General features: G+C 33.3%; 3 protein-coding genes across 5 annotated transcripts; 1 reads left to right on the forward strand and 2 right to left on the reverse strand.

Annotated features, from left to right (window-relative positions):
* Window positions 1-844: 844 nt before the first annotated feature.
* On the reverse strand, window positions 845-2,926 carry LOC135129850 (RNA-binding protein 28-like). The gene is made up of 3 exons (XM_064057122.1): window positions 2,821-2,926; window positions 1,812-2,759; window positions 845-1,758 (listed from the first exon to the last, which is right to left on the reverse strand). Exons 1-3 carry the CDS (start codon window positions 2,831-2,833, stop codon window positions 1,241-1,243), a joined length of 1,479 nt encoding a protein of 492 aa, XP_063913192.1. The 5' UTR covers window positions 2,834-2,926; the 3' UTR covers window positions 845-1,240.
* A 51-nt stretch (window positions 2,927-2,977) lies between these two features.
* LOC135129833 (protein arginine N-methyltransferase 1) lies at window positions 2,978-9,614 on the forward strand. Of its 2 annotated transcripts, none has more exons than XM_064057105.1 (8): window positions 2,978-3,231; window positions 3,277-3,624; window positions 3,681-3,799; window positions 3,852-4,052; window positions 4,104-4,291; window positions 4,344-4,570; window positions 4,623-4,982; window positions 9,389-9,614. In XM_064057105.1, the coding sequence occupies exons 1-8, from the start codon at window positions 3,216-3,218 to the stop codon at window positions 9,496-9,498; spliced, it is 1,569 nt and encodes a 522-aa protein (XP_063913175.1). In that variant the 5' UTR covers window positions 2,978-3,215; the 3' UTR covers window positions 9,499-9,614. The 2 variants fall into 2 exon arrangements, with proteins under 2 accessions (XP_063913175.1, XP_063913181.1); XM_064057111.1 differs by having other exon boundaries at window positions 3,289-3,624.
* On the reverse strand, window positions 9,489-25,143 carry LOC135129858 (alpha-N-acetylgalactosaminidase). Of its 2 annotated transcripts, XM_064057134.1 has the most exons (8): window positions 25,009-25,143; window positions 24,298-24,493; window positions 21,262-21,436; window positions 20,781-21,212; window positions 10,418-10,615; window positions 10,190-10,354; window positions 9,796-9,868; window positions 9,489-9,743 (listed from the first exon to the last, which is right to left on the reverse strand). In XM_064057134.1, exons 2-8 carry the CDS (start codon window positions 24,462-24,464, stop codon window positions 9,619-9,621), a joined length of 1,335 nt encoding a protein of 444 aa, XP_063913204.1. In that variant the 5' UTR covers window positions 24,465-24,493; window positions 25,009-25,143; the 3' UTR covers window positions 9,489-9,618. The 2 variants fall into 2 exon arrangements, with proteins under 2 accessions (XP_063913204.1, XP_063913199.1); XM_064057129.1 differs by lacking the exon at window positions 25,009-25,143 and having other exon boundaries at window positions 24,298-24,698.
* Window positions 25,144-27,247: the final 2,104 nt, after the last annotated feature.

The raw sequence follows: 27,247 nt of genomic DNA on the forward strand, positions 1-27,247 counted from the left end.
ATTGAACAAGAATTTCTGTCATAATAAATATTATCGAATTCTTTTTATTTTACTTCATCTATTATTGCTTCTTTAACACATGTTTTTCTTTTCTTTATTTAAACGCCAATCTGGTATAGTGTGTCAGGATGAACTCGTATGGAATTAAATTTTACACAATTTGTCGATTCTTGATAATATAATTTTTGTTTCCACATTAATACGTGCTCTAGGGTCTGCATTTTAACAATGTTTCTATCTTTAATTAAAATTCTTATTTCGTAAATAAGATAAACAAGATATAATAAAAAACATTTTTGTGATTAATAAGTTAACTGAAGGAATTTTATTATCTATTTTTTCCCCTCTCTCGTTATTATTCTCTCGCCCCTGAAGTACAATATGTTTTATTATTGTACTTCAGGGGCTTTTTTGAAAAGTTATAAAATTTGATTTTGCGAATTTTATTTTTTAAGAACCCCTATAAGTTAAAATAAATATTCTGTTCAACTGTGGCTCAAAATCAAAAATATTAGTGCCCTGTTTTGAGGCGAAACTCATTCATATCAAATCAAATTTCTCACGTGACATTCTTCCGATGTATAAACAAGCAATTTCAAGTGCTTGTTTAAATATCGGAAGAAAGCTTGTTATTACTGCTGGTAGGCCATTTTTTCTCGTTGGTTAAGTGCTTTAAACTTTAAATATATTTTACATTGTCCGTGCAATTTGCACAATCCCTTGCATTTTTTTTGTTGTAGTCCTATTATATCCGTACACTTTAAATGCTTCTCTATGTGATTAGGTGAAACCTCAATTATTGAAAACAAAAATTTCAGTGATGAAATGATTAACAAAAAGTAAATAAATTTAATTAATTTTAATACAGTCTATACAACGCGTACCGATGGACATATAAATCAATTAGTTATAATTTTATGAGATATAATTATTTTTGATAAACAACAGCTGAGGCCTTGATGTGAACAAAAATGAAAAAAAAAAGTTGTACTCCCTAGTATCTTCAGTTTTACATCAATTTATCATAAAAGTTCGTAAAGATACCTGTCATTCTGGGACTCGGGATGCGATAAAAAAAATTTGTTGGTGATGTGGCAACTATGATCAAGGTACTTAACGGCAACAGGGCTTGCGCTATGATCGTTTCAATTATAACTGTATTGCGCACGGTACCCACACAGCACAGAATGATCAGAGGTTCTGATTCTGACGTCCAGTAGATTGTAGTTTTGTTAACATTCTACCTTTTCTGTTTCTTTTCATCATGTGTTTTTTTCACATTTATATCAAAATTTTTACATTTAGGATTATTCAATCTCGACTTTTCCAAGCGCTTTTGTTTGGCTTTTACCATTGCTCGGTTTTCTATAGAAAAGGCAACAATAGGCCTTCTATGTGCAGAAAATATGTATGGATTATTATTGAGAGCTCTTAACGTTGCAATCGCGTCTTCATGCTTTGCGAATGTTACAAAACCAAATTCTTTTGATTTACCAACTCCAGAGGCATCCACGGTTCTCATATCCCTCATTACTCGCGCCTCTTTAATAAAGGAATTTTTTGGACTATTATTTTTAATTAGATCTCTTAATTTATTGTCATCCCAACTCGCTGGTAAATTATGAACTATTAAGCGTTCTCGTGACACAAACATGTTCAAGTTTCTCAACATTTGAGTTTTGTACTGTTCTAACTGTAAACGTTTTGCCATGTCACTAGCTGATACCTTTTCTGCTGCTTGACTACCAACCAAAATCACTAAAATAATATTTGTTAGCATAATTCTAATATTTATTTGATAAATTACTTACCTCCTTCTTTGACTAAGTAAAGATTGCGCGAATCCTTTGTAACAGTCTTATCTTGTTTTTTAGCTGAAGTTTTTTCTCTTACTTCATTCCCTGCTAATGAACGCTGGCAGTCTAAAACGTTCCCTAATAAAGTTAACTCAGTTCCAGCAGTTAATGCTTTTTCAGCATCTTCTGCATTACAAAACTTGACAAAAGCAGTGCCCTTTGAATGTTCTGTAAACTTGTCAACACAAATAAGAGCATAATAAATTGGCCCAAACTGTTTCATACATTCTTTTAAATCATCATTTGTAGCTGAAAATGGTACATTTTTAATAAACACAGTTCTTCCTTCAACCACATCATTTGATTCAAATTTAGGTTTCTTTACAGAAGGTTCATCACTGCTTTCTTCTTCTTCCTCCTCCTCGTCTGATTCTTCAATATCCTTGTCTTCAGACTCACCCTCTTCATCAGATATTTCTGTGTCTTCTTCACCTTTGTCACCTTTAATATCTTCACTTTTACTTTTAATTTCAATCACAGCTTCTTGGATCTCATCAGCATAAACTAACTCCTCTTTAATTTTTACCTTATTTTCTTGTTTAATTTTAACTTTTTGTGCATTTTCAAACTTTTCCCTACTTAAAGCAAAATCAACATTTATTGTACGACCCATGAATGGCTTGCCATTTAAATGATGCCGGGCCTTGGCTGCTTTCTGAACCAGCTTATACTGAATAAAACCGCAACCTACTAACTTGCCGTCTTCCTTCTTCAGGATTTTCACATCTTCTAATTCTCCAAATTTTTCAAAGTGCTTTCTCAAAGTTTCTTCATTTGCTTCAAATGGTAAATTACGCACAATCAAACGTGCTCGTTTTTGCTTAAGTTTCTGTTTCTTATCTTTTTTTATTAATTTTAATTTTTCCTTAGTGGACAGTTGAGGTACGTAAATCGTCTTACGAACTGTACAGGCATGTGGAATTGTTAATTTTAAAATATAAATTAAAGTTTTTGTCATACATACCCTGGCGTGCCATTTGACGTGGGAATTGTTTGAAACTCCTTCAAATAATTTTTTGAGAGAAATTTGTTTACTTCTAAACACGTGTTTGAGACATAACCTCGAAACGTTTCTGGGATATTTGGTTCCAGTTTGATGTCAACGTGATGTCAACTGTCAAAGAAGGCGCAGTTGTGGTTTGCTCTTCGCCGATTTAATCAATAATTTCAATTTACAATCATTAAAAACAGTTTAAAGCATTATTTTCGTAGACTGATCTAAGATGAACAAATTGTGATAAATAGTTGTGAGAAATTTATAGTAAAAGTATCTAATGCGAAGTTATAACCTAATTTTCTAAAATAGCACGTGTTTTTGTTTGTAAACGAAGTTGAAGCATTTTTAACAAAGAGAAAAACATGGATGACGACGACCGTAAGTATTATGATGCAGGTCAGTGACCAACTTAGCTCAAAACAGTACCACCTTTAGAAGATAATCTCGCACCTCCTCATGGCTATAACGACAATGAAGATTCTGATGAATGGGATGAGATGGAAGTCACGGGAGAGCAAACCACATGTCTTTTTTGTCCTCTGCAGTTTCTTACTATAGCCGTAGCCTTAGATCACTGCCGAACTGAGCACAACTTTGATCTCCTCGAACTGAAAAATAAATATAATATGGATTGTTATTCGTACATTAAGATGATCAATTATATTCGAATGCAAAAACCAGATCCTAAAATTTTAACAGAGTCGTCTGTTGCTTTGTGGGATGATGATGCCTATCTGAAGACTGGAGACATGGAATCTTGGTTGATGTATGGTATGATTTTGATTAATTTTTAATGGTGTTTGTGCATCTATCACAATTTTGTTTAGATTTTGATGATTTGGGAAGTGCTCCATCTACCCCACATTACGCTATTGACGGCAAGACCCCTATCAGTAATCTGAATTTTTCAGATTTGCAACGACAAATCCAAGAATTAACTTTACAAGTACATATTTCAAAATATTTGACAATTTCTTAATATAAATGCGGTTTTTTAGTTAAAGCACAAAGAAAGTTTGTTAGAAAATGCTATAAAAGATATTGGGAAAATGAAAGAAGTGACCAGAACTATAGTAGAAGGTGGGGATGCAGCAATAAAAAATTCATTACCTTCAATTGTGGGTCATCTACCTCTGGGCTGTGATAGTGACTATTTCAATTCATATTCACATTTTGCTATCCATCATGATATGTTGAATGTATGTAGATTTAATTAATAATGTAACAAAATGTTAGTTCCACCATTTTAGGATACAGTGAGAACTGAAAGTTACAGGGATGCTATACTCAAAAATGAAGATTTATTTAAAGGGAAAATTATTTTAGATGTGGGTTGTGGCACAGGTATACTTTCTATGTTCTCAGCTAAAGCTGGGGCTTCCAAAATTTATGGAATTGATCAATCAGAAGTTGTATATAAAGCAATGGATATTACAAGGTTCTTGTATGTTTTAGATTTACTTTTATATGTTAACGTTTTCTTATTTCAGAGAGAATAATTATTATGAGACAATCCATTTAATAAAGGGTAGAATTGAAGACACAAATTTACCTGTAGAAAAAGTTGATATAATTGTGTCTGAATGGATGGGATATTTCTTACTCTTTGAAGGCATGTTAGATAGTTTTGTCTATGCAAGGGACCATTATTTAAGTCCTGGAGGATTAATCTTACCAAACAAATGTGTTCTGTATTTGGTTGGTTGCGCAGACACAGGTACTTACTTTTTTACTTTATAATTAATTATAACACAACTATCCCATTTTAGAACGCTATAACAAACTGATTAATTTTTGGGATGATGTTTATGGTTTTTCAATGAAATGTATGAAAAGAGAAGTACTTACTGAAGCATTTATAGAAACAGTACCCGAAACAAGCATAATCACAAATCCAGTAGTTCTTAGCGAGGTTGATTTGAAAACTTGCACTGTTACTACATGTGACTTTAGCTCTGATTTTATACTAAAAGCAACCAAAGACGGGTTGTTGACGGCCGTAGTTGGCTATTTTGATACATTTTTTGATTTACCAACTAGTGTTCAATTTTCTACTGGACCACAAGCTCCTAAGACACACTGGCAGCAGACTGTTTTTTATCTGCGGGAGCCTATTGAAATGAAAACTGGTAAGTATCTTTCGCGTATTGCTTCATCAGTGTCTTAAAAACTGGAGTTTTGATTCTTAAAATTTCTTAAAACGTGACGTTTATTATTTTTATGCATAAAATAGCTTAATAAGTCAACGTTAACTTCTTTAACATATACAGGTTTCTGTAACTGCAGGAGGTAAATTATTTGGTATTGGATACTACCACCAACATACTGGGTATAGAATCGTTTTTTGAGTATAGGGATTTTACATGTAAAAATAGAAATTTGAAAATCTTGGCTCCGCTAATTATTATTTTAGAGAAAAACAAACATTAAACACGAAAATTGTAGAGAATTAAAATATCCAACATAATTAAAGAAAAAAATCAGTGCTAGTACAGTAGCTGTACCTTTTTATTTCCCGAGCGTAAGCGAGTCCGTCGACCGACTCTACTTTTACGTTTTCTCGACCTTTCATGACCCTTACAGTACCAAGAAATAGGTCTCCTGTTTCCGTCTGTCTGCCGTCCCGGTTTTTATTAGACAGACAATCTCCGAAAGTACTGGGCCGATTGTTGTCAAATTTTGTATTTATATTAGGAATATGTAGATGGTAAAACGCTGACCAAAATTTGTCTAATCATCCCCACCAATAATGTGATGATGTAACTTCAAAATTGTATATAGTAAATGGATTTTAAATTGTATAAAACCCTGAAACGTCCAGATTTTTGGAAAACAAATCAAAATTATGAAACAACGTTTTGCAATTTAATTTTATATCTGCAAAACTGAGTGCTTTGAAATCTTGCACATGGTTTACAGTTATGATAAGCATGTGAAATTTTTAATCAAAATGTATTTGCTCATCCTCCCTAAAAAATTGATGTCATCTCAAAATTTTGCCGAATAAATCCTATCTAAAATGTCCAAAATATGATGAGTGTACACTTGTGATTTACCATTCCATTAATATTTTTTAGATTTGCTTATACGGGGTGTCTCAAAAAATTAATAAATGCGTGAATTTATTTTATTGATTTATTCAGGAACTGCAAAATCGAATGGGTTGAAATCTTGAAGATGTTTTAAAGTTATCATGTAGATTGTAAAACGTTAACCAAAATGTCTTTAATTATCCCCACCAACGTGATGACATCCCTTCAAAATTTTCTCCAATAAATGGAACTTGAATTGCATAAAATATTATATTCCCACACTTGTTTTTTTTTTATTTTTATTATTATAATTGTTATTGTTTAAACATCATTCATACGATAAACATAATCAATACGTGGCACGCAAGCGTGGCCGTTTGCTCAGTGGGGGTGGAGTGTGCATTGCAATTGGAAGTCCCGTTTACGGATCCCGGCACTCTTTCGATGTATAAAGGTTATTGGAGATGGATTATTTTAAGTTCAACATGGTGAGTCATCAGAATCTGACAACGGACTGTCAATCAGTAGCGTAACATGCACACTTCAGAAGGAGGTGATTTTTAAATTAATTTTTTTAAATCTCAAACATGGAAACATAAACTTTAGTGAACTGGTTATTATTAGGCGCTAATCTAAACAGGGACAGGTACCCATCGCAGGTAGAAAAGTTCACTATTATAGAGAAACGATGACGGACGCCCATTCGAAAATGCTGGATATGTTTCGTTGTACTTCAGGAGCGAGGGAAGTTCTGTCGAAACAACTTTCGACCAATAATTTTTTTCTCGGAAACTAGACGTGATGAAATTTTTTGTTTAATGAATTATGTATTCAGGAGGTCAAAAACATGAAGAAATTTGATTATCGTTTCTGGGGACAAATTTGACTAAAATTTGTAAATTAGTGTAATTAGGGAAGCCAATATTTTCAAACTTCTGTTTTTATATATAAAATCCCATGTTAAAAAACTAAACCCAGTGTATTCTTTAGTTTCGTATACTCGGAACTCTGAATCCTTAATTTATTTAGAAAAATATTTACAAGACGCAAAATTGCTTCTAACATTAAATTTGAATAACAAAGAATATGACCATGGCTGTTTTTTGCTTATAAACTAATTACTTTTGCCAAACAAAAATTATCATTTCAAATTAGCAATAAAATTCTAAGTGGCTGTTGTTATGATAACTAGGTAAATAAAACTTGAAAAATTCGCTTCTTAATATGACTTAGAGTGTATATGTGCCGAAATAAAACATAGAAATGTTCCTTTCTTTATTAAAGTATACGCTTCAAATTTTATCTTTATGCAATTGATCCTATACCGAATTAGAAGATTTCTTTTCTTTTTTTTTTAATAAAATTATAACAGATTTCGCCGTTAAATCATCATCATCATTATTATTATTATATAAGTTTGAATAACCTATTTTTTTTTAATTTAGGCGACCAAACATTTTTCTTTGGAAGGAAAGCAAAAATTAGTGTAAAATAAATCTTTTGCAAAGTACAGATTCCGATCACGGAAAGTAACATTTGATATTAATTGTTAATTAGAAATGTACAAAGAGATATAACCTCACGGATGGAAAAGAGAAGATACAACGAACACTGCAAATACAGACATTGTATGTTTTCGAAATAGTCAGGAGTTGCCATGAACGTAAAGTTTTAATAATTTCAAATTTGAAAGGGTGCGACGTGTAATTATTACAAAAAAAAAACGTGGCTTACGGGAATAGAAAGGTTCTACGTGACTAAATCTTCGTACTACTGTTCCCGTTTATGGATGAAATTGACTTTTATATAATTATCACGAAGTATTGGCGCAGTGAACAAATTTTTCTCGGACGTTTCAATTCTTTAATAACACTAAAGGAAGTCATGGTTTTAAGTGGATAAGTAGTATGAAATCTATAATAATGCTGTTAAATAAAGTGGATAATTAATTTTGTGAAATTGATAAAAAAAACAGTTAAACGTGAAAAAACATTTTAAAAAAAGGTCATTATTTTGAGTTAGCCACTCCTAACATTTGGTCTACTTTAAAAATAACTTATAGAAAAAGGAGTTTACACGTTTTTGCTTCAATCGATTTCAAAGGCTTGGTTCTAAGGATGAGTTTATTTTGCATCATTGCTATTTAAATTGAAGTGCAGCATAATGTCGATAAGGAGATCAATTGCTATTGTTAGCATTCTGATTTTTTTCTTTTCCGATTTTAAAATGAAGCGAAATATATGCAGATAAAAAGCCTTATTCCAATATTTGTTTGGAATTCTCCATCTCACAGGAGCAATAAACGTTGGACTCTTACAGCTGTATTTACCAACACTGCCGATCTACTAATACTGGGTGCATATTTTGAAACGAAAAGTTTTAAAGTGTGAGAATCGCTTTTCTCTTATATATACGGTTAAAAGTATGAAAACGTACTAAGTACAAATATTTCATAACTAACAATAAGCAAAATATTGTTTCAAATGCCAGAAAGCTGACTTTTTCGTTTTATGTTGTCGTTCTGAGATATGTTTCTTCTATATATATATACATACATATTTTTTAAATAAAATTTAAGTCAAAGTTACTGACTTAAACTTAACAATTATTACATCATCATAAAGGAAACAGGTTATACCTGTAAGACACTTACCTTTTAGGAAAATGCAATTATAGTCCAATTGACTTTTAGAGTAAACGACAAGTTAGGGAAACAGAAGTGCATGGCTTCAAGTTTTAATAGAAATATAAATCGTTTCTTCTGATTTTGTGGTTAATGGAAAAACTTTTTCTTAACAGCAGTCATGAAATCGTGGCTGTGTTGTCATCACCAATATTCTTACACTTGTAAATTAATAAAACAAAGGATACAGTTACGGGCTGTATAAAACTCTTTTAATATACATACATGTAGGGTGTTTTTTGTAGTAATATACCACGTAATTTTCTTTTTGTGTAAATCTTTCACACGGCCCCGTGTAAGTGGTTCATACATCTAGTATTGTAGCCTGTCATGCAAACCTAGCATAAAATAATGACTTCTTATGAAATGGTTCCTTTCAATTTTAGCTTTTAGAAACAATAATACCATATTTAGCCTTTGTTAAAGCAATTTTGGTATATTAGAACGTATAATAATACTTGACATTTAATATCTTTTGTGAAATGTTAACCGCACTGTTTGTACTTTCCTATTATAAAAGATGGAACGAAAGGTTACGAAGTCTTTCGGCGTACTAAAAAGTCAAAAGCAATTCGTTAAATGTAAAATTCATGCCCTGTCAATAATAACACTTCGAGTATTTTAGAAAATGTAAACCACCATTAAATTGGTTCTTAAGGTGTAATTACGCTAACTCATTGTCTGTCGGAACGGTCTTGAAAGTAGATTTCAAAATCCTTCTTAAAAAACACATTGTCTTGAAAGACTGATTGCAAACATGGTGGTTGATATCTATCACACTTTTTACTAACGTCCAGTACATTACAGTTTTCTTTTTCAGGTGAAGAAATCAAGGGATGCTTAACATGTTCAAGACTACGAAAGAATCTAAGAGGTTTAGCAGTGACTGTGACTATAGGCTACAATAAATATTACTACACTTTAGACTAACGAAATGTATTCGTTTTTTACATTTTATTTTTAAATTAAATTAAAAAAAATGCATAATAAAAAACCTGTACCTACAGTACCTAAAATATAATTTAAATTGTCGTATTTACATTAAATTGGTTAAAATCCGTTGCTTCGTATTCTAAACACTTGGTTGAGTGGGTTGTAAACTGTTCGCTGCGTGGTGAAATATGGAACTCTTCGCTTATAGTCAGATTGTACATCTGCCCGCAAAATTACGACACCTAGAAATATTAAGTGATTTTAAATGGCAAACGGGTTTTTAACAATAAGTACCTGATGGGTTGACTTTCACTTTGATCTTGGTTTGTGGCGACAAAACTCCGTAGTCTACGTCTTCATACAAATCCTGAAAAACACATTTTTACTGTAATTGCAGCATAATTGCAGGAAATTGCTGTCAACTTTCTCGCTTAATCAGTAGTGTATGGTTAACACTTTACATAACATGGCTTATGACACCGATTTTTGCTCACAAAAACAGTTCACCTTTGTGGCAGTTGACCCCTGAAGCTTATGTATTTGTTTCGTATGCTGGATGTCACAACTATTGTTTTTTGTAACCTTAAGTATTCTCACTGCCTTATTAGCATAAACAAAGTTTGCAGTGTTACTAAGAATGCAAAAAACACCAAGTAAACATTCTTAACCTTGTTTATATTGCACTTACCTCCACTCGGTATCCGGTAGGAGATGTCAGACCCAATTCTTTGAGTGTGACTGCAACATCTGAAGGCGTTCCATCGGTTCTCCTGTTCAAGAACGCTATAGCATACGAAAAGTAGTTCTGATATAGTGGCGTGATCGGCCGCGACCAAATTTCGATGCCTTTATGCTGAAAACCGTATTTCGAAATGATTTACAGTTAGACAGCGGAATTAATTGGTTTGTTGTTCACCTTGTATATACGCCTTCCTTGAATGCCCAACGGATCTTGGTCGACTGCTATTATTTTCTTATTTTGCAAGATAGCTTTGTACTCTGGCCTGATTGATCTCAAGTCCACTGACATAAGGAGAGGTGCGGCTAGAATGGCCCAGATGGCCATTTGTGTCTTGCTTTGTTCATAACTTAAACCGAAGTTCCCGATGATCAACTTGAAAAAATAAAAAATGAAAATTGATTGCAATAACAACTATTGATCTACACATTATGTAACCGTTTATGATTTGCGTCTCAAATGTGTATGTTGACAATGAATGGACTTAAAGTTAATTTTACATTCGAGACGGTTTCGAAATATGTTCAAGTTATTGTATATAGGCACGAAATCAGAAAGCGAGAATATGCAAATGTAGGTATGAAATTTATTTCGGTTCGCACTTCATGTTCATGTGTGATAACGTGTTACATTATTAGCGAAGAAGGAATTTCAAAATAGAACTTATACAATGCATTATCTTGATGAGTTAAAGCGTTAAAACATTTGCATTTTAAATTAAATAGATTGTCTTCTAGCGTGTAGTGTTAAAAGCTGTACATTCAGTAACAAAGAGATATCTATTTTACGGTAACACTGTAAAGATCATTAGTACTTTGAGTGTGTGGGAATTTTGTAATGTTAAACAATAATAATATGTTACGTGATCAGATATGTAGGTAGTGCTTTTTCCCTACTGAAGCAAACTGTAAAGCTGTAATAACACAGAATATTGTTTATAACATTCTAAGAAGATAGACAAAATCTCAGTCGGCAATTCACTACTTTTTGTCGTGGTATTCAGTTTAAAGTTTAACACGATTTATAACTTAATTTTTAAAAACTAAAAAGGATGACATTCTGATATAATATGTAATTAGAAAAATATTCTTAATTACTCGCCTTGTAGTTACCTCATTACTCTTTTCTTGATATTAATCGAATATAATACTATGTTATATTAATATAATATTTTGGAAAATATATTTCTCCTAGCACATATGGTATTTTTTAAGTACGCCCTGTAATAGAATAAATTTCCGATTTACCTCTAGGAAAATTTATATTGAGGGTTCTTCTAAATTATATAGGCACCACCAGATTTTGGTATATTGTTTTTAATGAAATTTTTGAAAAACACGTGAATTAAAAGAATAAGGACTTATTTCTATGTATTTATTACAACATTACACCCCCGAAAATTTTAATTCAAATAGTTGAAATTAATAGAAATCTTAGCATCAAATCATAGATGTGAAGTATGTAAGTATAAATGAAAGTATACAAAAATGACGTCACCAGTTTTTTAAAGAAAAAAGTAGGGGAGACCGGGGCTAGTTGGCTACAGGGGTAAGTTGACTCGGTGGCAATAATTAAAAAACATCGTAACAGAATTCTTTTAAAATTGCACTGTGTCATGCTGACATCTGCTTCCAACTGTATAAAACTCTATAGCATCGTAGAGTCGGTAAGTTAGAAAACACAGCAACTTCTTTGTGTTTGTAGTCAGTGAGTAAATTTCGTCTTCCTTAGAAAAGTTGCTAAATTTTAAGATCTAACGGTATTTGTTTAAATAATTTTAATCAGGTAAGTAGTTCAAAGTGTTCTCAATGTGATACATTGATACAGTATGCAATAATTTTTCAATTGTTGCTGTAAATTAGTCTTCAATGTAGTAAATACTCCATGGATTAGTTGGCTAAGTCATTAAGGGGCTAGTTGACTCATTGAGCCAAGTTACCCCAGGAGGTTTAAAACATAGTCAGGTTTAAAAAACCTTGTTGAAGTGAACATCTTTGATTGGCAGACATGCGTAACTACAAAAGAAAGACACAACGAGCAAATGTTCCACCGGATATTGTAGCACAAGCCGTAAAAATAATCAAAAATGAGAAACGATCAATTAGAAGTGTAGCAAAAGACTTTGATATTCCTCCTAGAACATTAACAAGGTACTGCAAACAAGCCACACTAGGTCACGTTCTTCAGCCTGGTTATAAAAAAGTTAGACAGGTAAGAAATTTTTTAAACACCTAGGTAGGCATATACATACATACATACCTACCCACTCTTCTGCTTCTACAGGTGTTCAGTTTAGAACAAGAAAATAACTTGAAAAAATACTTGCAAAAAGCGTCGGATATTTATTATGGACTCACTCCAAAAGAAGTTCGACAGTTTGCCTTCCAATATGCAACTGCGTTAAAAATAAAAATACCTGAATCTTGGAAAACAAATAAATTAGCAGGAGAAGACTGGCTCTCCGGGTATTTGAAAAGAAATGTGGAGCTTAGCATAAGAAAACCAGAGGCTACCAGCTTGGCAAGAGCTTCAAATTTTAATAGAACAAATGTTAACCGATTTTTCGAAAATTTAAAGACAGTGCTAGATCGTCTTAAGCTTGAGTCCGGGGATATATGGAACATGGACGAGACGGGAATAACGACTGTGCAAAAACCGGACAGAGTGATTGGCCGGCGTGGGTATAAACAAATTGGAAAGATTGTCTCGGCTGAACGAGGAACGTTAGTGACATTGGCTTTAGCAGTTTCCGCTACGGGAAATTCTATTCCACCTTTTTTTATTTTCCCTCGAGTACACTTTAGAGATCACTTTTTAAGAAATGCACCACCAAGCAGTGCAGGAAGTGCAAATCCGTCAGGCTGGATGAACGCCGAACATTTTTTTGCTTTTGTTAAACATTTTGTTAAACATTCAAAAACATCTAGGGAAAGGCCTTCCCTGCTTATACTGGATAACCACGACTCACATCTGTCCATAGATGCCATAAATTATTGCAAAGAAAATGGAGTCACGGTTTTATCCTTTCCACCTCACTGTAGCCATAAACTACAACCATTAGACAGAAGTGTTTATGGGCCGTTAAAGAAATATGTGAATTCTTCTTGCGATGCATGGATGACCAATCACCCTGGCCATACGATGACTATTTATGACATTCCTGAAATTGTAAACTCTTGTTTGCCTCTTGCTGCTTCTCCTGCTAACATAAAAGCCGGATTTGCAGTAACAGGAATTTTTCCATATAATGCGCATGTGTTTCAAGATGAAGAGTATATGCCTGGATATGTCACAGACAGACCGAACCCAGAAAATGTTCAAGATGTTCCAGCTAACGTGACCATTGAAGAAGATCCAACTGAAATAAACTTTAGCGAGCCACAACCTGGTCCCTCATCTCGCAGATCTCCATCGAATACCCCCCCCACCTCCTACACCAGAAAATATACGACCGCTACCAAAAGCAGCACCAGAAAAGCTAAAAAGTACTAGCAGAAAAAGACGAGTAACAGCCATATTAACAGATACGCCAATTAAAGACACATTAGAAGAAGAGCAGAAAAACAAAAGGAAAAAAAACAATAGTGGAGCCAAAGAAAAAGGAATAAAGAGAAATGTCTTTCAAAAAAAACAAAAAATGAAAAGCGTTAACACTAAGAAGCATATAGTTGCTGACGAGGAAACTGATTCCGATGAAGAAGATACTTTCTGTCTTGTATGTTTAGATAGGTTTTCTAACAGCGCTTCAAAAGAGAAATGGATCCAGTGTACTGAATGCCATATGTGGGCTCATGAAAAGTGCACCGATGGTGATAATCATTATGTGTGCCATAATTGCACATCTGACGAAGATTGACATTTTCAGTCAGTAAATTAGAAAAAATTTTGTGTTTTGCTGTTTTTGCTTTTTTTACCAAAGAATAAACCTTGGTTTTTGTTTTATCTATTAATAAATTTTCTGTGACTTAATTATCTATCAATTTAGTCATATGCCAACATGCCTCTTAACATGCGCCTACTTGCCCCGACAATGGGGTAATTTGGCGCAATTGCAAGGCGTTTTAAAAAAAATCAAAACAAATTTTTACATAAATGTAGACGTGGTTTAGCAGTGTCTAAATGTTGCTGGATCTTCCACCTTTCTTCTAACACTGATAAACCTTCCATAAACGGTTTCAAAACGGAAATAAAAGATCTAAAGTAAAAAGTGCGCCAACTAGCCCCGGTCTCCCCTACATACATATTTTTTTAATATTCGCTTTAATTTTTTACGATTTCATTATATTTCGAAATTTTTGCAGAAAACGAATGAGCTATAGTACTATTTCGAAAAATAGTACCTATTCATGAAATTTCATTTTTTAAGTTAAAAGAACTAGCGTACGAAATAATATTTGCCGTGCTTCCCTTCCCTCAAAACCGTAGAATGTTGCCCCTCCCAGTCTTATCCAAGTATCGGATTTATTTTCATGAAGTGACATTTGTATTTTTTATTTCTTAGCATAAAAATGTTGTTTAATGTCCTTTAGAACCTGTACATTGATCAAGATTTAATTTAAAACAACTCAAAACTGTAAATTTTAAGTACAGTTAGGTACTTATCATACTCTGAAGTACTGAAACATCAGATAGGTAATGAAAGAAATATGTAGGTACAGCTACCGATGACTTTAATTAGTCATATTTTATAGTCTTGTTCTGTGGCACAATCCAGTGGGTATGGATTTGTTCCGCTTCTTTCGGAGTGTGTAATTATATAATGGCAACGAAAGTTCAAATGTCATAATTATTCTGACACATGACATTATTTAAAACTTAAAAAGTGTCTACTATTACTACGAAGTGGCAAATTTACACCATTTGTAAATTTCACAGGTCACTAGATGTACAAACATTTATGAAAGCCTTGTATTTTGCAGACAAAACGCTAGTTTGTCAACAATAAAAAGTGAATGCTTTAAGCATTTCTGGTTTTTTTATTCATTTAGTGTCATTCGTACTTCAAAATCCAGCATCTAACTCATTTGCATCGTGTTCAAAAATGACAAATAAAAAAAATCTGCAGCACCATTCTTATATAAATTATACGAATAATAAACACATTTAATTATGTAATTAAATCAAATGATTTGTTACGTACATGAATTATTTTCCACTTTATGTATTAAATCAGGATGTTTGACTTTCTGAAGGTTAATATTACTGGCTACACGAGTTCTGGTTGTACTTAATTAAGTGATATAATAACCTAATTATGGTAAAAAAATGCAGCTTTGCGAAAACCTTGAGCTCAAAATCCGATTTCTGTGAACTATTGTCAAATGTTAAAAACTACGCAAAGTTGCTAAAAATGGCAGCTACAAAATCTACCACGGACAGATTTAATCGTGATGCAATCGTAAATCTCACATTTGCCGCCTCAGCAAAATTAAGAGTCATTAAATAATAAAACTGCTACGACTAAGGATGTTTTCTTTCCGAAATAAGATCAATCCTGAGATACGCCTTTAAACAATTAAAAATATTACTGAGTAATGTTATGTAATTTTTACGCATAAAGATAACAGCTTATTATATTTTACAAATTGTAAAAAACAATAGTCCGCTTGTTGTAAGTATCAATTTGATACGGTTGGTTACACACAGAACTCATTGTTACCGCTTAATAATAAGATGTAAAATTCAATATTATCTGTCGGCGAAGCAACGCATTGTAGTCACACTGACCAGCATTGTTATTAAAAATTTACCAACTAAAAAATGACGTACAAGCTGATTATTTAATAACACACCTACTTGAAAGTTGCAGTTTTTAAAATTACCATACCGTATATTTTGCATGAACAAACGTGTTAAGTTATTTGCAGGGAATTTTCTTCGTCTCTGAAGCAGATTGGGCGTGCTTCAAACTTAACGATTCGGTACAATTGATGTTATGTAATTTAACAACGATTCATCGTCAACATAATTGATTTCATATTTTCTCAAAACATTTTGTTGTGTCTGTCTGTATTTAGATATATTTCGTAAAATTATTCCTTAAATGTACATTTAAGGAATAATTTTACGAAATATATCTAAATACAGACAGACACAACAAAATGTTAATTTTTTGAGGTATGGCTAGCAGGCGAAGTTAAAGTAACAGTGAAATCTTGGGTCACAAGTAGGGTTAACGATATGCATTTGAAATATAGTTTACTACGTTTTTTTTTTCTTTGAAACCACGTCATTAATTTATTGGCGAGGATTAGTAAGTTTATACTTAACGTCACTAAAAATACAACAGGGTACGAAAAGTAGGAGCTGTTTTGGTGGAATTTCTTAGTTATTTTGTAAATTTCAAAGTTTTTAAAAATTTGTATAGATTACTATGAATTGATTACTGATACTGTTTTAGTAAAGAAACAGTTATAAAGTGATAAATTGCCGCCAATAATGGTGCTAAGAACTGTTAGGACTTGAAATTTGGATCAGTTAAAAAAATTAAACTGCTTCGACAGACACATGTTTGATAAATTTATCTCACAACATGTGGCCATCGACGCAGTTCAAACGGTAAATGTCTTTAAAAAAAAAAGATCGATTTTTTCAGTTGTATGTTTCAATGATTTACAAAAAAACTACCTTATTTTACGACGAAGGATTTAAATTTAAGATAAAAAGAAACGTATTTGGGTTTATGGTGTGTTTGGAAAAAAAAACAGGCTCGCAAATAGCTGTCTTATTTTTTCGAGTACAGCATTGAGTAAAACAAAGTTCTGATGTGAAAAATTAAATTCACTAATGTAATTTAAAATTTAAATAGTTCCATTAACAAAAGTTACAAAAATTGTCAAACTTGCTAACATAAATTTTGACGTGAATTAACTAGATTTGTACACAAAAATAATTGTGTTAACAAATTCATCGCAGAGATCTCGGCACAAAAATTAAATTAAAATTAAATCTCCTAGAATCTCTAAAAATATTTCTAACAAACCAGAAACGCGCATTTTCGTATTTTAGAGCTGTATGTCACCAAAAAAAAAACTTGGAATGAGACGTCTAGAAATGGTCCCACTAGCGGTCGCTTGTAGAAAAATAAACCGATGTATAGTGAACCAAGAGTTATAAGGTTATATGGCCATCATAAAATCATCCCATTGTGTCGAAGTTAAGTTGTTTACAATAGAAAAGGTTTTAGGGTCGTAAATAACGTGTCCATTGCAGCTCGACCGGCTCTTGTGGTTTCGTTCAGGGGCGGCTTTCACTAAATATGAAAATCCACCACTCCACTATTTCTTTACTACCTGCAGCCGCTGAGGGTTCCGAAATAACCACTCGCTTTGAAAGCCGGCCCTGTTAAATATGAGCAAGAAATGTTTAGAAGATGATTTATTGCCAACCGGTAAGCTGAGTGCGAACCACACAAAGGGGGTATTTATTTGCGGTCAACTACTTTTATGATGGCTATATAACCTTATAGCTCTTGGTTCACTATAGATAAGTATACATATTTCCTTTCAAGGCAAAACTTTTAAGTTTTATTTTGATTTTTTTTAAGTGGTAGTGGGAATAAACACATTTAGTTTTAATATGGACAGTAATCACATGGGCTTCTAGAATTGCAAGTAATTTAGGTCAGCAACTTTTGGAATAATGGATGAGATACAAATAACGATTTAAATAGTAATTAATTAAAAAAAAAAAACGCTGATACACAAGTAAAATTGCATTTTAAAAGGAACCTGTCAGTAAAAATTTATTTAATGTTTTTGCGACGAGGTCGTCAATTTTTGGAAAGGATGAATAAGTAAATTTTAATTAAAATTCCAGATCTCTGGATCACTGTAGTGTCTTACTAAAATTTCAGACTAATCGATATAGTAGTTTTAGAAATTATTCGTTTCTCAAACGTGTCAACAAATAATATAAAATTAGGTATTTAGATAAGGTGGTAATACTAAAGAAATCTATCCAATGTGAGTTTTCTTCGTAGTTGAAAGGATTGTTCAATGTGTTGTTTAATAGGAGGCTTCTTTAATAGCGATAAACTGATAAATTACAGTTATTCTGTAATTCTTGTATTATTATTAAAGCATTTAATCACCACATTCCTCCTTTTTAAATTCACGATAATTTAATATCACTTTAAAAGGAAGTTTACATATTATGTTCCTGTGTGAGCGGCATATCATTAGCTGAGTACAGTACACTTAAAAAATGATTATCGCTCCTTGTGATGTGTACAGTACTCAATAAAAATTCTTGTCAATATTCCCAGTCACATTTTTCAATGAAACATGAAATAAATCAATAATTAAGATAAAGCAATTTTCGAAAGTATTAATTAGGGACCAAAAAAGTTGTTTTCACAATTAGCAGTAGAAAATTTAAATTAAGCAAGTTGTTTTTTACGAGAGTAGATCGTTTACCTCGACGAAAAAGTAAAAGTAACATGTCTAAAATATTTTCAAAGACATTTTTTCAAACTTCTTTAAACTTCGCACACATTTTTGCAATTAAATTCCGAACAGTTTTGGCCACTGAATTAGGTATGTCGTCCGTTATTTGAACCAGATTATGGTAAATGTTGTAAACCGCACGATTAAAACATGACCGGACTGGCTCCTAACGTCATATTACTACAGTTATTCGTTTCGTTTTCGTCTTGTGTTCACACAGTTTAACTGAAATTTAAATTTAGCAGCAATAATAAATATGAGGGAACTAGAGAAAGTGTAACAGACATCAAGTAGGAAAATTTATTCATGATGTAGGTTCACCCATTTATTCTATTTTCAGACTAGTAGAAATCATTTCGGTGTCTTTTATAAAAACGTTCTTCCGTATCTCCAAACCGGCTATACACTGACATCGGGAATTTTCCCACTGATTCAATAGATAAATACTGGTTTTTTGCTATCCGCTTTGATGAAATTTCAAAAGCAACAGGAAACCGATTGTCTTCTATTTGTTCAAAGGAATACGTCATGCTGCAATTTCGACAATTACAACCCATAAATAACTTAATTTCCCCATTTATCCCGTTTATGTTCCTTGTTCCGCCCATCTGAAAATTTGGAGCGACAGACATGCAGATAACGAGGTACTTACATGTATCTACAACTAGGGCTTGTTTTTCTTATCTTGTCCAGTTATGAGATTACTTTCTCGCTTTGTTACAGAACATGGGAATGCGTGTTTTATAGCAACACTTTCATTTTTCCATTTGAACTAAATTGTGCGTGGTAATGAGTCTATTTTAACAACTGTAGCACATAATCTCCTGTTAACAACGTTTTGTCAAACGTTCGGCACGCTTTTCGCGCAACCAACCAATTCATTGACATTTACACAGTTGTGGTAATTAATTATTGTTTAAGTTGTGGTCGACGAGTCAGGAAAGACTTTCACTATTGTGTCTGGTACGATACACCTTGCCAAAACCCAAAAATGACGAAGCCAAAATAGTTAAAGGTCATCACGCACCTTTTCATAAACATGTCTACTATTATGTAATCGTATTCATTATTGTGTGCTTTGTTTACTATAACTATTACTATCACTGTTATTATTGTACTTGAAAGCTCCCCATCAAACTGTGCTCAATTATCGGAAGTGAAATCTGCTAAGCGTTATGTAGTGAAATTTTGATACAATTATATAATCCGCGTATCCACTTCTTGTAAGTTGTTAAATGCCAGAGCAATTAGACAGGATCAGGCGAGGTCGGCGTTTTATTGGAGTGGAAATGGTGCGAAAAAAGGAATTCACATCAACGGCGAATGGTTAGTTAAAATGGCAAGTGCGATTTGGGAATTTACAATCTTAAAAAACGGCCTTGGTTTGACAACTAGATAAATTACAAACAAATACTTTGGATTTTTGGTGGCCACAAAAATACCATGTGATGAAAGACGATACGGATGGCTTGGAATGAGCGTTTTTGAATTTATAAATAAATTTCTTAACGTAAGAGTTTGATGGCGCAATAAACCAGAACTAAATACATTGTCACATTCTGTTTCAATTCTCAAGTTCCTGTGGAAAAATTCATTGATATATTTACTTCTAGAAAATGGAAAAGTCATGTATATTCTGAAAATCTATCATCATTAGTGCAAGTACCTACTGATTTGAATAACTTTCTAAATATTACTTAAGCTGACTAGGAACCGGATTTATGCAAAAAACATGAAGTTTTGTTTCTAATCTCGTTAGTAAAATGATCTTTTTTGTGTCGTTTTCACCAGACGCAGATTACGTTGATCACGTCTGTACTGAATTATTCTAGCACAATGATTGTTTTTGTACAATAACGGTGAAACAAAATCACGAAATCCATGAAGACATAGCCTCGATGACAACAGTACTTTTAGGAAAAATCTTTACAGTTCCTTCTAGGCAGGAATTATCTGCTAGGATTTGTAATAAGCTATAATTAAGTGTTAAAAATGGTACTACCTACAAGTACCGTTATAGTTAATTATCACTGCACTAATCACGAAATCTAATGATTGGCTTACATAAAACTGGTACGAAAAAGTTAACTTACCATATCAGGATCATTCCAATGCCCCGGTCCAGCATTAGCAACAATCACGTCTTGATTGTTCCCATAATAATCGATAATACTTTCAACACTGGCCCAAGAATCTTGAATATCGTCAAAATTCCTCCACAAATTGCAATGTTCTATTATGGCTGAGAAGTTAGGTTGCATTCCTGCGTAAATTTGATACACGGGCCAACTGCAGGAATAGATCATGGCTCTTCCCGTTTGATTTAAGTAGTACCCGAATTCGGGATACCCTCTGTCCATTTCGCTCGGATGCGCATAGCACCCGTCTAACTTAATGTAATCCACGTCCCAAGAGGCAAAAGTCTGGGCGTCGGTCCTCAAGTATCCCAAAACTCCTGGATATCCGGCGCAAGTGTAATTCCCGTAGTCTTCATAAATACCAAACTTGAGGCCTTTTGAGTGCACCTGACGTGAGTAAATTAAATTAGGTAAGCAACGCACATGAAAGACTTACATAGTCGGAGAGTGATTTCATTCCTCGAGGGAATCTTTGGCGGTCTGGGACTAATTGGCCGTAATTATTGCGTTCTTTTTCTAACCAACAATCATCCACGTTTATGTACTCGTAGCCCACGGCGGCGTATCCCTCTGAGATCACGATATCGGCCATCGTCCGAAATAAGTTTTCGCTGAAATTTTAATAGTGTGAACGAGTGGAGGAGTTCTAAGTAAGGAATACAACGTAATAAATTACGTTTTTTTTTTAAGTCATGGTATTTCAGCGGTCAATTTTATATCGAAACTACTGCTGCAGAGGAAATAAATTATACGATAAAAAATCTCCAAAATTATATCTGCTCAGGGACATCATAAAACTGAAAGTAACATTTCCAGTTGCACCGGAACGGAAGACAGCTTTTGTTTCTCGAGTAATTTCCAGTTAAAAAAATTTAACATTGGCTAAATAATCGTAATTACTCGAATATGGTTGACGTTATATTTTTTTGTTCACGAGTAGCTAGTTAACGTGACATCAGAGTTTCTCATCACGTAATGCAAATATTGGTACTGAATAAACAATGATCTTTCCAAAAAAGCGTTGTAAAAAAGTAGTTCCATTTATTATAAAAGTTGTTTCTATTCTCAGTGAAACTGGAAGTGTTTCACGATGTTTTTTTGTTTTTTAAATTCTTCAGTAAAATTTATTTTCTATAAATAGTAGTTCCGAGTTAATTTTGGCGAATTAGATGAGGTGAAAAAACCTGCATATATATTGGTTAGTTAATTTATGAACTAAACCAGCGGCAGGTCTAGATGAACAATAATATTTTTACAACTAAAGATTGACGGAACATTTTTTAATAAATTATCATAAACTGTGAAATGAGTTTTAATTTTTAAAAGGTGATTCATCGTGTGATCATGTTGTTTTGACTGAATTGGACAAAAGTTAGTTCATTGTTGAATGGTTTAAAAAAACTGAGATATATATTTATGTGTGTGCGATATTTTCTCAAAAACCAAATTTAGAACTACCTAGAATGTCTAAAATTACTACAATTTTTTAGGCTTTCAGTTTACTTTTTGACTAGCGAAACAAAAAAAGTTTGTTTGCAAGGTCATTAAATTGCAAAATTTGCATTACTGAAAAAACAAACAGCAGTTGATTTTTTTAGTTTTATTTTTACACAGATGTGGTTAATAATCCCTCAACAAATATGTACATACACAGCAGATGTTCAAAAATACCGTTCCTTCTGTGTAACATTATCTTGATACAATCACCTCATTCACCATTTTCTTGTTATTTGTGAAAGATATTAATTCCGTTTCATTTGACGGAAATGTTGCTCCGTAATTACTTTCTCAGGAAGCGTGTTGTCAATATGCTTCGTACACAAACATGGTACGTCATGTTAAATTGTTCTTGAGCAACATTTGGTGTCTCAAAACAGTTTATCATAATCTTATTTTTAAAATTTTGGTAACATTTTTCATCACGTATGTTTAAACATCAATATCTGTTTTCGGCTACAAGATTCTATAAATCTTAAGAACCAGGTTGTGTTGAAGAAGCCGAAAACAGTGGTGAAAACCGAAGTTCCGAAATTTCCATAAAAGATATTACATTCTGACAATGTATTGACACCTTCATAAGAACCAAAAGTTGCAACTTCTGTTTGCTCTTGAAATGCTGATGAAACCTAAACAATTTTTTGAGTAGTAAACATACATACATATTGTATACCAAATTGAAAATATTGTCGAACTTTTCAAAGAAAGTGCCTCTCACATTTTAAATTCAAAACCCAAATTAAAATTAATAATACTTGAGTTTTCTCGAAACATATTTTTGACCTTATACTGGTAGGGTACATAAGAAAAACACGAGGAAATCGCCTTCAGTTAAAAAAATCATGTAAAAATTTACTTGAAATAAAGATTATTTCATTCATTCAATTGGAATTATTGTGAAGAAAATTTCGTAGGCTAGTAAACTTATTCATTAGTGATAATTCACCTCAAAAATGCAAATGTATCATTCAAGGTAAGTATATTACATCAGCGTAGCAAAAATACATTCTACAAAATCCAAAGCTTTTAGATTTTTGTTATCAAAAATTGTTAAAAATAAATCTAGGAAAGCAAATTGTGTCTGATCTCATCAGCTTAACCGGGTCATGTCTTGCTAGTAAGCTTCGTCACATTAAAAAACAAACAGTGTGCGTCTACGATTTTGTCAACACAATTACCCGACACAGTATCCAAATGACTCATTTCCCCCTGATCCCCTAATTAATAGTTTAAAATTAAAAAACTAGTTAATTTGACTTGTTTTGTACATTTTATGTCTTCTAAAATGAAAACTCAAAGAGTTAATAAGAAAAGTCCAAAGCTTCGACTTCTTGATCGTTTAAAATTTTTTTATCGTGCAAAATTAGGTAATCGGATGCCATTTTTAAATTCGTAAGATTCAAATGGTTACAAATATAATATTTTTTTTAAGTACATTTTAAGGCAAATGGTAAAAAATATGAGAATTGTGGGTCTTCGGTGACTTTATTGCGTACTCTACTGGTGTAGAGAAGCCTTCTAAACTTTGAATTATTGGATATTCTTGTTAACAGGTTATTATGGTGTTGTGAGTTCATAATACCTTAAGCAGGTATCCAACGGCGAGCAATGGCTCGCGAAATTTTTAAATTCCAAACAAAATTTTTATTACACCTTTTACTTCGTCAAAAACTTTCGCAAACCTTTATATAACATTGAAATAAGAAATACAGTCTTGGGAATTTGGTTATAACACCTTGTTTTTGTGAGCACAGATTTTACTTAAAATTATATAGTTTGAGAAGAGCGCATTACGATTTAATATTTGACAGGATGAGATTACTTTGCCAAACGAAAAAATTGTTACGACATCCTCGAGTGCAAAAAATGTTCTAAATATATAACAGAATATGTAATCCCAAAATGTTTTATATGTAGACAAGTTTTTAAAAAAATTCTCTAGTTGGATACAATTTTTTCAAAAACAAAATAATACCTGATGCAGTTGTCCGGATCGTTTTTGCAGTCTGTATTGCACCTGAAGCGCTCCCATGCGAGCCACCCCATGGGGGGCGTCCTGGCCAGCCCATTGTCCAGCGATATCACACTATTAATTAGACACAGCACCAAAATCCCGGCAAAAGTTTGACATGATTGACACATTTCACGGTAATTTGACAAATAAAAGTAACCTAAAAAAATTCCACATTCACATATCCCCACAAGAAGATGATTATGGCATGCAATTCTAAGAACACAACGGGAACATTCTTGCTTAAAGGTCTTAATTTGGAGATTCGGCCGAAAAAAATCTCGCTGTTAGTAACGTAAATTTTGCGGACACATGTTTCCTAGAGCAAACGCACCCAACAACTGCCGCGTTCAAAACGCTCGAGCAACTCTACCACTTCCTCCGGCTCAACTTTTTTTCAGTTTTTGCACCACCTGCAATCCTGCATCGGCCTCACTTTCACCCATTGCCCTATATTTGCTCGGTTTATGCGCGAAACCAGTTATTTCTTAGTGGTCGTGTCGTAGATTTAAGTCACGAACTAACGGAACTCAAGAAGTTGAGTAACAGCGCGAGACGCACAATTTTGGGTGAGGATCAAGATAAGTTGGGAAAAAATTTGGAAAAAAAAGTGAATGTACCGCGACGAATAATGAATAACGGCGCCTGCGATGGGTATTGATTTATTGTTATTACCTTGAGGTTGACACGATTTTTACACAATTCCTTTGTTGCTTCCCTTTTACGAATGTAGAAGGTAAAAGTGGATTACTAGAGTGCGCCCACGGCCAGCCACGTCCTTTCGCGATCGCGGCTTCGTCAATAGTGTATGAACAGATTAAGAGCTGCAACATAAACACGGCCGATGCTGAGAGACCATTATCTTCACTTAAAGCTAGGGTCTGAATCCTAATAAACTATGGTTCAACACGGAGAAGTTGTGTTGTGTATTCTCATTGTCAAGAACATGCCGTGTTATTGACTTTCTTGCAAATGCTAACCTTTGGAACAAAGAAGATGCTCTTGTCTTTTTTGTAGTTATTTGTCGTGATCAGGTTTATTCCCGACATATTTTTCTGCTGATTAAGAGAGAGGTGTGCTTTTTGTGTCATGTCAAACACCGCGAGATTGTGTAATAGCATAATCACGGCGTCCCTGCCTATTTTGCCATCCTGGAAAGGTAACACTGAGTCAGAGTCGCAGAAAAATTAACTCACTTTATTGGGTGAGTGATGTAAGACTCTAATTTTGTTGATTAATTAAGTTGAATCGTTCAACTTAGACTATAATTGTTGTTAAAAGTTGGGTAATATCCAGTAGGCGGGAATTTGTTTCACCGGTGCAATCCCCCAGTTGAAGTAAGGTGTGTTTTACAGCGACTAGCGGGGACGCCTTGATCTGGTCCACAAGGCCGTAGCCAGTGCGTCGCTAGGAGTGTTTACAGCTAGTAAAAAAACGACTTCTATATTACTATATTACTTCAAATAATAATACTTGATGCCATTTTAAATTTTTCAAACACAGGACCACAGATTTGTGATCTTGAAATATTATATTATATTGAAATAGTCCAAAAGAAAAATATATTTGTAATCAAACTATCGCCGGGACAGCACTGGTTCTAGCGTATGAGATACAATTCCGCGCGTTGGTAATATCATAATGCACCGAATTACCTGTTTTACGAGTACGTTCACTTGTAGTCTTAACACGAATAAAATTAGTAGGACCCACCTACGTGGATAGTTTTGTGTCGTAAGCTTATTGCCATTTGTTTACGGGAAATTATTATTATTTATGATTATTTGAACAATATGTGTAGGATTCTGTCTCTGAAATCTTGACCGAAATTGCTTATTCCACTGGTGACTAAGGGAAATTATGTAATCAGGTTGTTTTGATAAATGTCTGATTTGATGTTTTCTTGGAGTTTCACAGCCTGCAGAATATGAACATGTCCGCTTCCCGTTTCCGTCTTTCTTCCTGTCTAATTCTGCGTCTGTCTGGTTACCGAACCGGTGTAAGAAAAAAAAGTGGCCCATGAGGGGATCAACAGCGGCCTTGTGTTTCTAGCACGTGCCTAAGCATCTCTGCTAAAGGCGGTTGCTGAAGGTTCCTTTTATATTATTATAAAACGACATTATACAATGTTGATTTTGTTTTTCGAAAATCGGGACGCCTAGAGTAAAAACTCAAGGTGGATTCATAAACTACGAGTACAGGAGTAATTTTTATAAAATTTAAATAGCACTTAGGATCTAAACTCTGAAGTAACGTCATCCAATTGTTGTTGGCGATGATTAAACAAATTTTGGTTAGCTGATTACACGATATGTGTAACATATGTATAAAATTTGTAATAATCGGTCGCGACAAACAGACACAAACGACAAGCAGATGGAAACATTTTTTTATTTTTGTTAACTCGTGTGCCTGAACCTAAAAACAGCTATGGACAATTAAATCTAAGGCAAAAATAATGTAATAGCTTTTTTTTTTTTGATGACAACAACTTGAGTTTTACGCGTTAAATTTAAAAATAAAAAGTTTAAAATTACGAAATTCCATAGTTCTGAGATTATTTGTCTAATAAAATTGCCAACAAGAGGCAGATAACAGACAGAAAAAAATAGAACTGCGGGTGTATATTTATAACAAATCATGAAACGTCTCAAACCATGAAATTGGATATTCTTGAAAATTAACTATTGTTTGAGAAGTGAGTGGCATGACATTGTTGATTATATTGTCAGTGGTTTCTTATCACAAAACACTTAATCAAACACAATACCTATGTGGTTGTTTGTAAACTGTGCAACTAATTTGGCCAAAAAAGGGTAATAAAATAGTATTAAAAAAATAAACAATATACTTAGATATATTGTCTTTGCCATTTCTATTGAAACACCACCTGTTCATTTTGCTTAAAATTTAG

Source organism: Zophobas morio, unplaced genomic scaffold (assembly GCF_036711695.1).
Source record: "Zophobas morio isolate AGI-343-1 ecotype UQ-CSIRO unplaced genomic scaffold, CSIRO_AGI_Zmor_V1 ptg000002l, whole genome shotgun sequence".
NCBI classification, from domain to species: domain Eukaryota; kingdom Metazoa; phylum Arthropoda; class Insecta; order Coleoptera; family Tenebrionidae; genus Zophobas; species Zophobas morio.